A 12,997-nucleotide genomic window follows, 5' to 3' on the forward strand; every position below is an offset into this window, starting at 1 on the left:
CATCATTTCTCCCATGGTTATTATTTGATTATTAGGTAATAAGTTATAGTCTATATATTGCCTTGGAGTGATTCTATGTATATGTCTTCCCATTTCTTCTTCTATCCTTTCTTCGTGTTCACTATCAAAGTCTTCATTTTCCTCATCTGATATTTTAAAAACTTTTACCCATTCCCTTTTGAATGCTGACTCTTGTTCATTTTCCTCGTGCAATTTTGTTCCATTTTGGTCTTTAATGTATGGTGTTTTTTGCTTGTTGTGCCCCATCATCTTGTTTATGGAAGTCCAAAATATTTTTGTGTCTTTAGTCATGTCAGCCGCCATTATAATATCATTCCATTTTTTATTGTTTGCTTCCTTACATGCGTCTCTTAATTTTATCTGTAGTGCTATCTGTATCGTATATAGCCATCTGTTACTGCCGTGTCTTTCCATATACCTGTTTATTTCATTGTAATAGGTCTGGATTAATTTAACTTCTTCTGATAGTCTGTTGTTGGGTAATGTTCTAAAGTGTGAAGTAGGAGTGTGTTTGGTTATAGATGTTTTTATTGCTGAGTGCAGTCTGTCCATTTCTGAGTTTATATCTTCTGTTGTTTTCCCTTGTAGGTTAATCGAGTGGTGATTACTTAAGTCGTCTTTGAAGCTGTCCCAGTCTGTTTTACTCATTTTCAGTCTCTTTTTTATTGGTATCTGTATGGGGCTTGTTGACAGTGTTAGTATAATTGGCAGATGGTCACTGCCTGTAAGAGGTCCCTGTATTATATGGTAATTGAAAAAGGCTTTGTTGTTGGTAAAAATTTTGTCTGGTGTCGATTGTGTATTATGATTTCTCCAGGTTGGAAAGTTAGGACCCAGATGATTGATTTTCCCTAAATTTATTAATTGATTAAGGGCGTTTCCCACGACGTTATTATTTGTATTGTCAAAAATCCTATGTCTGGCGTTAAAGTGACCTCCCTGCCTCAGTAGTAATGAACAAGTGACCTACCCACCTCAGTAGTAATGTGAGAATGACCTACCCGCCGAGCCTCGTCGACCACCCAGGAGAGTTGCGCCTGTGTCACGTTAGCGTTCTGGCCGTCCACTACCACCTCGAACGCTCCCACACCCCAAGGGGCGTGGTAATGATGTATGCCCTATTAAAAAAAATACCTTTTTTAATGTGCGAGTTAATATTTGTGGACGGATAACCAAAAGCTTTCATATGAAGAAAGTAACTGTAATTTTAGACCTCTAGTCTTCCTAGGTATAGATCAACTCTAAAATATCTGACTCAAAAGATGTTTTTGTAAATAATATACACTAAAATGGGTTAAATTTAAAACGCTGAAAGATAGTGTAATAGATGCACCAGGTTAAATAACGCACCTTATAAAGAGCGATGGGCCAGGTACTGCCGTCCGTGATGAATACAAGGAAGCAGTAAGGATCAGTGACTGAGGCCAACACATCCTCCACCGCAGCTATTAAAGGTCTGTCTGATATTGACAATGTGATGTTCGTTAGAATATATATTCATTCGTTTTGTAACAAGCGTTATCTGCATACGTATAATAGAGCTTCTCATAGATGATTAAAATTTATTGATATGTTTCGTTTTACCAAAATGTCGGTTATTGAATCATGCGTAGATTCTCTCTTTTTAAAGTTAATTATTGACATCGAATATACATATATCATGGAAAGACAGACATTACCTGTAAACTTACCCTGAAGGCGAGGCAGCCTTGCCACACCGGAGGACGCTAATACTATGAAGAGTCCTAGTAGAGACGTCACATACATCACTGTCTGACAGGGCAGGGCAGGGATTAATGGTAATGCAGTGGAAGGGCCGCTCAGAATACCGAATCTGCACAAACAAAATTGATATATTATTTACCGTGACCTGGACTGGTGTTCCTGAGATTGAGGTTAAAGAGACGCGCTGGTAATAATATGATACTTATATCAAACAACAGCACCAACCGTACAGCACTAAAAAAATATATTAATTGCACAAGACAATAATTCACTTGGATTGATTTCTCATCACATATGACATCGCTAGACACCACTATTATCAACATCGGAAAATATGGAAATGGTACCAATGCGAGCTCACAATGACCCAATAATTACCAAAGACCCGTGCACGTCCCTCTATACACCACGCTTCACAACAAAATGAGTAATATGACCTCACCAACACAGGAGATGCTGAGGTCAAAGGTCACACTTCCCTTAGTTTAAGCCTATGGATCCATAGCTCAGCAGTCCCTCAGCACACATATTCATAAAAGAGCATAGTGGTCTGAAAACTCCACGAGATAATACTAACCACTAGAATATTATTAGTTAGATCTGTAGGAGACTTTCACATTTTCATATTCATAACAAAACTTAAATGAAGAGTAAGTACTGTAGTACATGTGTATCTTTTGTTATAAGAACATAAGAAAATAAGGAGTCTGCAATAAGAACATAAGAACATAAGAATGGAGGAAACTGCAGCGGGCCTATTGGCCCATACTGGGCAGTCCCGTTTACACCCAACCCCTATTGCTCATATAAGCATCCAACCTATGTTTGAAGCTATTCAGGGTATTCGAGTTAATGATGATATTTGGTAACTTGTTCCATTCATCCACCACTCTGTTTCCAAACCAGTGTTTACCTATTTCCCGCCTAAATCTAAATTTGTCTAATTTAAAACCATTGTTACGAGTTCGCTCCTGGTTGGATAGTTTGAGTACCTTTGTAATGTCCCCTTTGTTTAGCCCTGCCTTCCACTTATACACCTTTATCAGGTCGCCCCTCGCTCTACGTCTCTCAAGGGAGTGCAAATTAAGATGCTTTAACCTGTCTCTATACTCAAGGTTCCTAATGCCCAGGATTAGTCTTGTCATTCTCCTCTGAATTCTTTCCAAGGATTCTATATCCATTCTGTAATACGGTGACCAGAACTGAACTGCGTAATCCAGGTGTGGTCTCACAAGAGCAAGATACAGTTTTAGGATGACCTCGCTAGTCTTGTAACTAACACTCCTTTGTATGAATCCAAGTACTTTATTAGCCTTGTTACGAGCAAAAACACATTGTTACTTGGCTTAAGGTTCCTACTATCATTACTCCTAAATCTCTCTCGCAGTCGGATTTCTCTATAGCATCGTTGTTCATCTGGTATCTGGTTTCCCTGTTTACATCTCCTATACTGAGTACTTTACATTTGTCGACGTTGAATTTCATCTGCCATTTTTCAGACCATTCGAAAAATTTGTTTTAGATCTTCCTGTAGTTTTGCTGAGTCCTCGTCAGATTTAATAACGTCCTATTTTAGTGTCATCAGCAAATTTACTTATGTTGCTGTCTATGCCGATATCTATGTCGTTTATGTATATAATAAATAATAATGGTCCAAGTACTGAGCCTTGGGGAACTCCACTTGTGACGTTGCTCCAATGGGACTTAGTGCCGTTAATGCTCACTCGCTGTTTCCTGTCCTGTAACCACGCCCTAATCCATTTAAGGATGTTACCTTTGATGCCATGAGCTTCTACCTTTCTAATTAGTCTTTCGTGGGGGACTCTGTCGAAGGCTTTGCTAAAGTCGAGATATACCACATCATAATTGTGCCCCTCGTCCACCGATTCGAAAACTGATGAAAAGAATGTTAATAGATTAGTTAGACAAGAACGTCCGCTTGTGAAGCCATGCTGGGAATCATTGATCAATCGTGCTTCTCCAGGTGATTTCGAATAGAGTTTGAAATGATTGCTTCCAGTAATTTGCCTACTATTGATGTTAGACTCATTGGGCGGTAGTTAGAGGATAGTGATCTATCCCCCTTCTTGAAAATCGGTATTACATTCGCTATCCTCCAGGATTCTGGTACTACACCTGTTTTTAAGGACATGTTAAACAACTTTGCTAAGGGAATACTAAGCTCTTCCTTACATTCCTTTAATACTTTGGCAAATATCTCATCGGGACCAGGTGACTTATTAGGCTTTAGTTTGTCTATTTGCTTACTAACATCGTTACTAGTCACTACTATCTCGCTTAATTTGTTTTCTTCACTATCTCTGAATAGAGTCGGTACCTCGGGTATCATGTTTAAATTTTCGGTGGTGAAAACTGTTGAAAAATATTTATTCAAATTATTGCTCATTTCTCTGTCGTTATCAGTGAGCTCGCCGGCGTCTGACTGTATTGGTCCAATCTTTTCTCGTGTTTTAGTTTGATATATTTGGTAGAATCCTTTGGGGTTTGTCCTTAACTCATTATTCCTCTTTGCTTTCCCTATCTCGGTTTTAACCCTACTCGCCAATACCCTATAATAGTCCCGGAGGTGAATTTCGCCACGATTTATCCTTCTACCTATAGCCTTCCTTTGGCCGATGATGTTCTTTAAATAATTATTTATCCATTTCGGGTCATTGTTGTCTGATCTGAGTTTTTTGTATGGTATGTTCTGCCTTTGTGCATTAAGTAACTCACTATTTAAATTGATGTGGAACTCGGCAATCTCAGATCTCGTTATCAGGTCGGTGTCATCTGTCAGGTTCACAGCCAAGCGCGACACCCCCTCTCTGAGCTGCCTCTTTAAACTGTCAAAGTTCGCCCTTCTGAAATCTGGTACTTTAGTGGAATTTTCCTTACGTCTGCCCTGAAAATCTAACTGGAATCTAATTTCTTTGTGGTCCCTGTATGCAAGTTCGTTCCCTACCTCGACACTGCTAATGAGGTTTTCTCTGTTTGACAGAACTAAATCGAGTATATTATTACCCCGTGTGGGTTCGGTTATATGTTGACTTAGAAAACAGTCCTGGATCGTCTCGAGAAAATTCTCTGATTCTGAGTTACCTGCAAGGTCAGTCCAATCTATTTGGCCAAGGTTAAAGTCGCCTACTATACAGACTTTGTTGTGTATGGAAGCCCTGCGCATTTCATCCCAGATAAGTCGCTCATTGACTCTATCAAGATTGGGAGGTCTATATATTACTCCTGTGATTAATTTTTCCCTACCATCGATTAATTCTGTCCAAATTGTTTCTGTATTCCCCTCAGTTTTTATTTCCTTATTTATTTCACACTTCAGATTATCCCTAACATAGATTGCTACTCCGCATCCTTTTCTGGTCTGCCTATCGGTATGGAACAGTTTGTAACCTGCAATTTGGTATTCGACTGGTAACTCACGTGTGTCTAGGTTGATCCATGTTTCAGTGAATGCTATTATATCGATTTTTTCGGTACATACCAAGGCCCTAATATCATCCATTTTGTTTCTCATACTTCTACTGTTCGCGTAGTATACATTTAAGTTAGTCGAGTTCTGAGTCCTCCCTTTACCGCGTTTAGTTTTAAACTCCCTGTCTAATTTAGTTTTGTCATCATTCCTAACACTATTTCCCTGTAATCTTTCACTTTGTTTACCCGCTCCCACTGCAGTCTCCTCCACCCCCGTGCTCATATGTTCCCCTAGCAGTTTAAAGACTTCGATATCTTTTGAACTGCCCCCTCTAGAGCTCCAGCCAGGGTTGCTACTCCATCCCTAGACAGGTGCACCCCATCCCTAGCATAAAGGGCCCTTCTGCCATAGAAGTTGTCCCAGTTGTCAATGAATGGGACTGATATTGACTTGCAATATCTGCCAAGACGGTCGTTGACACCAACTGCCCTTGACAACCATTCACTGCCAACTCTCCTTCTAGGCAGGAGCCCCCATATGATAGGGATCCCTCCCTTAGTCCTAATACGATCTATAGCTGCCTTGAACTTATCAAGAAGCTCCTCGCTCCTACACCGGCCAATATCATTGCCTCCTGCACTGAGGCAGATAATGGGTTTGTTCCCATTACCAGACAAGATATTGTCCATCCTGTCAATTATATCCCCCACCCCAGCTCCTGGCAAACATACCCTTATCCTATTTTTGTTTTTACCACAAAAGGCCCTGTCCATGTACCTTACCTGTGAGTCACCAACAATTAAAGTTTTTATACCTTCCTTGTCATCCCTGTCCCTGACTGTACTAACGTCCAATTCGTCTATCAAGGGACTGAACGGGTTGGTACACTTAGCTGTTGTTGTCGTTGTTGTTGTATCCTTGGTGTACTTCTTCACCACCAGCTTCGTCTTCCCACTACTCACCACCTTCCAGTCGCTTGAGTTTTCGTCAGACACTGGCTCTCCTTTTAATTTCGCCAGCTCTTCCTTTAATTTCAGGTTCTCCAACGTGGTCCTCTCAATTTCTTCCTTGGCCCTCGCCAATTGTTCCATGGACCACTCCAGTTTGGTCAACAAACTCACATACCCAAGACCACACATAGCACTGGCCATATCTGATAATTACCCCTCGGGAGCTAACCCTGCCGTGACCTTTCCCTAGTGAGGTCAGAACACAACATAGGCCGGTTGGGCTGTGCATGGCAGCTCCTGTCGAGAGTTACTACTACTCTCTATCATCCATGAATCTATCTAGCCTCCTTTTAAAACTTTCCAGCGTTCCAGCACTTACTACAAAGTTGCTAAGCTTGTTCCACTCGTCCACCACCCTATTTGTGAACCAGTTCCTTCCTATCTCCCTCTTAAACCTAAACTTATCCAACTTAAATCTATTTAACTAATGATTCTTATTAAACTCCACGCCCGCAAAACATGAGTGAGTTAGCGACCCCTAGAAGGAGCGTGTTTACCTTCGCGATCCCTCGAAGTAAGTCCCGCTTTCGGACACAGTTGTCAATACGTTGTTTATTCCACTTTCTCCTGGGAAGCTCAATCTTGAATTAGTCTGTGTAAATCAACCCAAGTAATTCGCCAGACCTTTGTCAACTGAGGGTCATCTTTGAATGAGTAACAGTTAGTTTGTTTTTAATTATTGTCATTGCGTGAGTAGCGATCACTGGCAACTCAGGGGTATATAAACTCAAGAGGGCCTGGGAGAGCGTCCCCTGACACTGCTTCCTGTTTGTCTCCAGGTAAGTTCTGTGTTCCCTAGCCATTCAGTTAATTCAGTGAATTGTAGTGAATATCAGTGTTCACCAGTGTTTATGATTTAACAGTTGAATTGTCATTCACCCAGTGTAGAAGTAATATAACGTAAATACGTCTGTCGTCTAGACAAGAGAGTTTGTTGGTGTTGTCATGTTTCTCAGTCCCCTGACGCTGCTTCCCGTTTGTCTCCAGATCCTTGTGATTCTTGAATCGCTCTACCATCCAACAACGGCCTCGGATGTAGTAGATGGCCAGCCGGGATCATATATGAAAAGATGGCACCGATGCGGCCTGATTAATGTGCCCCACGGCTTCGTTGGACCAGACCTCAGACCAGCCATGTGTCTGGCTACCCCACAACAACAAAGGTCGTGGGCCCTAGTGTTCTGCCCTGGATTACTCCTAAGAAGTGAATGTCCAGAGAGTGTTGTAACATGTATGTTAGGGATAATCAGTTGGAAATAATTATCTCATGTTGGGTAGTGGACCCCTGCATATACTAGTGTCATTGTTTACATATATGTTGAATAATCTACAATGAGTGCCATGTAATGTAACAACAGTAATGTTGTGAGTAACAGTAAAGAAGAAGGAACTGAGTTTGCACTAAGCCCAGGAGGTGAGCCTGGTAATTATATGATTAATACAATATCTTTCCCCATTGATTGCATATTAATAAACTTGTTTTTAGAGTACTTTAGGTGTATTCATTTCTCCCACAGTATTTTACCTTTATTTCCATCCAAGTGACTTGATACCAAAATTACCATACTCACGTGCCTAGACCCTCGACCATGCTACCAAAAGAATGTCCATGCTACCAAAGAATAGGTGACGGAACTGAGTAAGAGTAAGAACTAAGAGAAGTAAGTAAGATGAGGGAGGTGTAGAAACAGAGAGGGAACCGGCCCCCTCACATTGGTGGCAGGCCTAGAACCCGCCCCCTCACAACGAGTCCTATCCTGCTCGGATATTATAAGAACTTTATCTATATCGCCTTTATTGATTCGTTTCACCCACTTAAATAATTATATCATATCTCCCCGCACTCTTTGTCTTTCTAGGGAATGCAAGCTTAGTTTCTTTAACCTATCCTGATATGGAAGGTTTCTAAGTCCCTGAATCATTATCGTCATTCTTCGCTGCACCGACTCCAGTGAATTGATATCCATTCTATAATAAGAGTACCAGAACTGAACCGCATAATCGAGGTGCGGCCTGACTAATGCAAGATATAGTTGCAATAAGACCTCTCCACTCTTATTTCTTACATTTCTAGATATAAAACCTAATACTCATTTTGCCTTATTTCAAACATTAACGCACTGTTTTCTAGGCTGTAGGTCCGGGCTTACAAGTACCTGTAAGTCTCTTTTACAAGTCGACCTTTCTAGGTTGATGTTGTTAAGGCTGTATACATTGACAGTATTTGTTCTACCAATATTTAGTACGCTGTATTTGCTGGTGTTGAATTTCATTTGCCATTTTTTGACCACTCCTGCAGTTTATCTAAATCCTCCTGTAGTGCATTTGCATCCTGCCCTGAATTATTCTGCCGACCTATTTTGGTGTCATCCGCAAACTTGCTTATGTCACTGCTGATCCCAGTAACTAGATCGTTTATATAGATTATGAACAAGAGTGGGCCCAGTACTGACCCCTGGGGAACCCCACTGGTTACACAGCCCCACTCAGATTTAACACCATCTACGCTGACCCTCTGTGTTCTATCGGTGAGCCATGATTTTATCCAATTTAAAACTTTCCCCTCGATACCATGAGCCTTAACTTTTCTCAGAAGCCTCTGATGTGGTACTCTGTCAAACGCTTTGCGAAAGTCTAAGTAAATAACATCGTAAAAAGAATAAAAGTCAAGGACAAAGTTGGGCCTTTAAAGTCAGGGAGGGGAGAAGTGATAAATGGCAGTGGAGAAAAAAGCAAAGCAATGAACAACTACTTCTTTTCAGTTTTCACAGAAGAAATTCGCGAGGAAATTCCAGAGGTGGAACTGATATTTTGGGAAAACGAAGAAGAGAAATTAAAGAATATCACTATCAGAAAAGAGCATGTTCTTAAGAGGATAAATAAACTAAAGAAGACAAAATCCCCAGGGCCGGATGAAATTTTCCCTCGAGTCTTGAAAGAGAGTAGGGAACAGATTAGCGGACCCCTTGCAAATTTATTTACAAAATCATTAGACACCGGAGTTGCGCCAGACTTGTAGAAACAGGCAAATGTAGTACCCATATTCAAAAAGGGAGACACAGCATCAGTGTCAAATTACCGGCCGATCAGTTTGACGTCAGTAGTGGGGAAATTTCTTGAATCAATTATAGCAGATAGCATCCGATCGCATCTAGAGAAAAGCAAATTAATCTACCACTCTCAACATGGGTTTACAAAGGGAAAATCTTGTCTAACAAATCTGCTGACGTTTTTAGAAAAGTCTTCGAGGTAGTAGATAATGACGAAAATTACGATGTTATTTACTTAGACTTTAGCAAAGCATTTGACAGAGTACCGCATCAGAGCCTTCTGAGAAAAATTAAGGCTCATGGTATCGAGGAGAAAGTTTTAAATTGGATAAAATCATAGCTCACGGATAGAATGCAGAGGGTCAGCGAAGATGGTGTTAAATCTGAGTGGGGCTGTGTAACCAGTGGGGTTCCCCAGGGGTCAGTACTAGGCCCACTCTTGTTCATAATCTACATAAACGATTTAGATACTGGGATCAGCAGTGACATAAGCAAGTTTGCGGATGACACCAAAATAGGGCGGCAGATTAATTCAGGGATGGATGCAAATGCATTACAGGAGGATCTAAATAAACTGCCAGGGGTGGTCTGAAAAATGGCAAATGAAATTCAGCACCAGCAAGTGCAGTGTACTTAATATTGGAAGAACAAATACTGACAATGTATACAGCCTTAACAACATCAACCTAGAGAAGTCGACTTGTGAAAGAGACGTAGGGGTACTTGTAAGCCCGGACCTACGGCCTAGAAAAAAGTGCGTTAATATTCGAAATAAGGCAAACTGAGTATTGGGTTTTATATCTAGAAGTGTAAGTAATAAGAGTGCAGAGGTCTTATTGCAACTATATCTTGCGCTAGTCAGTCCGCACCTCGATTATGCGGTTCAGTTCTGGCCCTTATTATAGAATGGATATCAATTCACTAGAGTCGGTGCAGTGAAGAATGACGAAAATGATTCCGGGACTTAGAAACTTTCCATATCAGGATAGGTTAAAGAAACTTAACTTGCATTCCCTAGAAAGACGAAGAGTGCCGGGAGATATGATAGAAGTATTTAAGTGGGTGAAAGGAATCAATAAAGGGGATATAGATAAAGTTCTTATAATATCCGAGCAAGATAGGACTCGGAGCAACGGATTTAAGTTGGATAAGTTTAGGTTTAGGAGGGAGATAGGAAGGAACTGGTTCACAAATTGGGTGGTGGACGAGTGAAACAAGCTTAGCAACTTTGTAGTAAGTGCTGGAACACTGGAAAGTCTTAAAAGTAGGCTAGATAGATTCATGGATGATAGAGAGTGGTAGTAACTCTCGATAGGAGCTGCCATGCACAGGCTAACCGGCCTATTGCAGACTCCTTATTTTCTTATGTAATTATCGTTATTATCTACTACCTCGAAGACTTTCCTCAAAAAATCAGCAGATTTGTTAGACAAGATTTTCCCTTTGTAAACCCATGTTGAGAGTCGTAGATTAATTTGCTTTTCTATAAATGCGATCGAATTCTATTTGCTATAATTGATTCAAGAAATTTCCCCACTACTGACGTAAAACTAATCGGCCGGTAATTTGACGCTGATGCTCTATCTCCCTCTTTGAATATGGGTACTAAATTTGCCTGTTTCCACAAGTCTGGCACAACTACCGTGTCTAATGATTTTGTAAATCAATTTACGAGGGGTACGCTAATCTGTTCCTTACACTCTTTCATAATTCGAGGAAAAATTTCATCTGGCTCTGGGGAATTTGTCTTCTTTAATTTATTTATCTTCTGAAGAACATCCTCTTTTGTGATAGTGATATTCTTTAATTTCTCTTCTTCATTTCCCCAAAATATCAGTTCCACTTCTGGAATTTCTTCGTGAATTTCTTCTGTGAAAACTGATGAAAAGTAGCTGTTCAATGCTTTGCTTATTTCCTCACTGTCATCGATCACTTCCCCTCTCCCTGACTTTAAGGGCCCAAATTTGTCCTTGACCTTTGTCCTATATACCTGGAAAAATCAACAACAATTAATTTGCTTTCCTTGTAATGGACTTAAACTGGCTCTTCCTTCTTTGCTTCCAATTTAGGGCAATTCGCAATCACATGCCCTGGTTTCTTACAGTAAAAACAGACAAATGCTTTAGTCTTGGCATAGGTCTTGGAAAGCTCACTTGAGTTTCCACGAAAATTTACTTTACTAGAAGAAGCAGTACTACTATCCTGCCTACCACCCTTTTCCTTGGCTACAAAACCCTTTCCACCTGAATGATTTTGAGATTTAACATGATGCATTTTGTGAGTAAGGGAATAGCTATCGGCTAATGCAGCAGCTTTATGAACATTACTAATATCTCTCTCTCCTAAGTACAATTGTATATCTCTTGGAGTGCCTCTCTTGAACTGTTCTAAAATCATCAACTGAACAAGTTCCTCAAACATTGCTACCTTGCTAGACGTTATCCACCTTCCACACATTTTACTCAATGAATAAACAAATTCTATATACGACTGTGCATCAGTCTTTCTCATAGTCCTAAATTTCACTCTATATGTTTCAGGAATGAGTTCATATGCCTTAAGAATTTCTTCTTTCACTAACTTATAACTACGACAAACTTCACTTGACAAAGACAGAAATGCTGAACGAGCTGACCCAGTGAACACACTTTGAATCATAGCACGACTCTTCAGGCCACTGAAAAGACTTTGCAATCTTCTCAAACTGCATGAAAAACTCTTCTGGATCCTCCTCGTCAAAAGCAGGCACAAGTCTCAAATGTTTTGTCACATCAAACAATTTTGTCTCAGATACTAAAGACAATGCCTGTAAGTCTGGTCTTCTACTGCTAACCTGTGCTAACGCTAATTCATGCTGTCTTTCACGCTCTCTTTCCCTTTCTTCTCTTTCCTTCAAAGCCAACTCATGCAACTTATCCTTTTCTCGTTCTAGCCTTCCATGCTCCATTTCTAACTTTCTTATCTCTACAGTTTCTCTGGGGTCAAATGAACGCAAAGTCAGTGCCCCCTTCGGTAGCACCTCTTCATTTACAAGCTCAGTTAATACTGCATTTTTAATTTCAGACTTTCTTTGACTACGTCGATACTCAATCTCATATGTTTCAGCAAGTTTCATCCAATCATCCTTTCTTAATACACTGTCTTTCAACATTTCTACAGATGGATTTTCAACAAACTCTTCCACATCAAACGTAGCAATATTTAAACAATAAAGAATCCTTATATTTAAAATTCCCAATAGATAACGAGTGAAAAGGGATCTATCCTGGCAAGGTCGCCAATTGTGTTACGACCCTTGAGCCTCTTAAGGGTGTAACAATATCACAAATTCACAAATTACACTTTGTAGTATAGGTCCAGGAATAGATCCCACCAAATTATCACCTCATTACTATGGGGTATATTGAAATACATGCAGTAGTTTTAATAACAGAATATATTAACAAATAAACAATAAAATAAATATATCAGTATGTACAAAAATAAACAAATACAAGTTAAATCTGATCAAGTAAATGACTCAACCGATTGACAAAATAATGAACATAAAGTAAAAACTTATTTAGTCTAGAAACTACCATGAACAACGTGGTCTATTCACCACACGAAACCTCATAAATAAGTAAGTTATTTTCCGTGTGACTCCAAAATATGATTAACAATAATCTTTCACAAATAATACTTTACTTGGTGTTATAAAAGTCGAGCAAGGTTTACACTTTATACCACTAGAAACATACTGTACATTGTACAATAAGAAA

The 12,997-nt window shown here is 39.9% G+C and overlaps 1 protein-coding gene across 1 annotated transcript in view; it reads right to left on the bottom strand.

Annotated features, from left to right (window-relative positions):
- Positions 1-12,387, bottom strand: part of LOC121856681 — a 49,958-nt gene extending 37,571 nt beyond the window's left edge. Inside the window, exons 1-4 of the mRNA XM_042352371.1 lie at positions 11,885-12,387; positions 1,713-1,855; positions 1,372-1,481; positions 1,023-1,139 (exon numbers count right to left, since the gene is read on the bottom strand). Of these exons, the coding sequence (XP_042208305.1) occupies positions 1,023-1,139; positions 1,372-1,481; positions 1,713-1,855; positions 11,885-12,387 (873 nt within the window). The remainder of the gene's footprint in view (positions 1-1,022; positions 1,140-1,371; positions 1,482-1,712; positions 1,856-11,884) is intronic.
- Positions 12,388-12,997: the final 610 nt, after the last annotated feature.

Source organism: Homarus americanus, unplaced genomic scaffold, assembly GCF_018991925.1.
Source record: "Homarus americanus isolate GMGI-L3 unplaced genomic scaffold, GMGI_Hamer_2.0 scaffold1622, whole genome shotgun sequence".
In the NCBI taxonomy this organism is placed as follows: Eukaryota; Metazoa; Arthropoda; class Malacostraca; order Decapoda; family Nephropidae; genus Homarus; species Homarus americanus.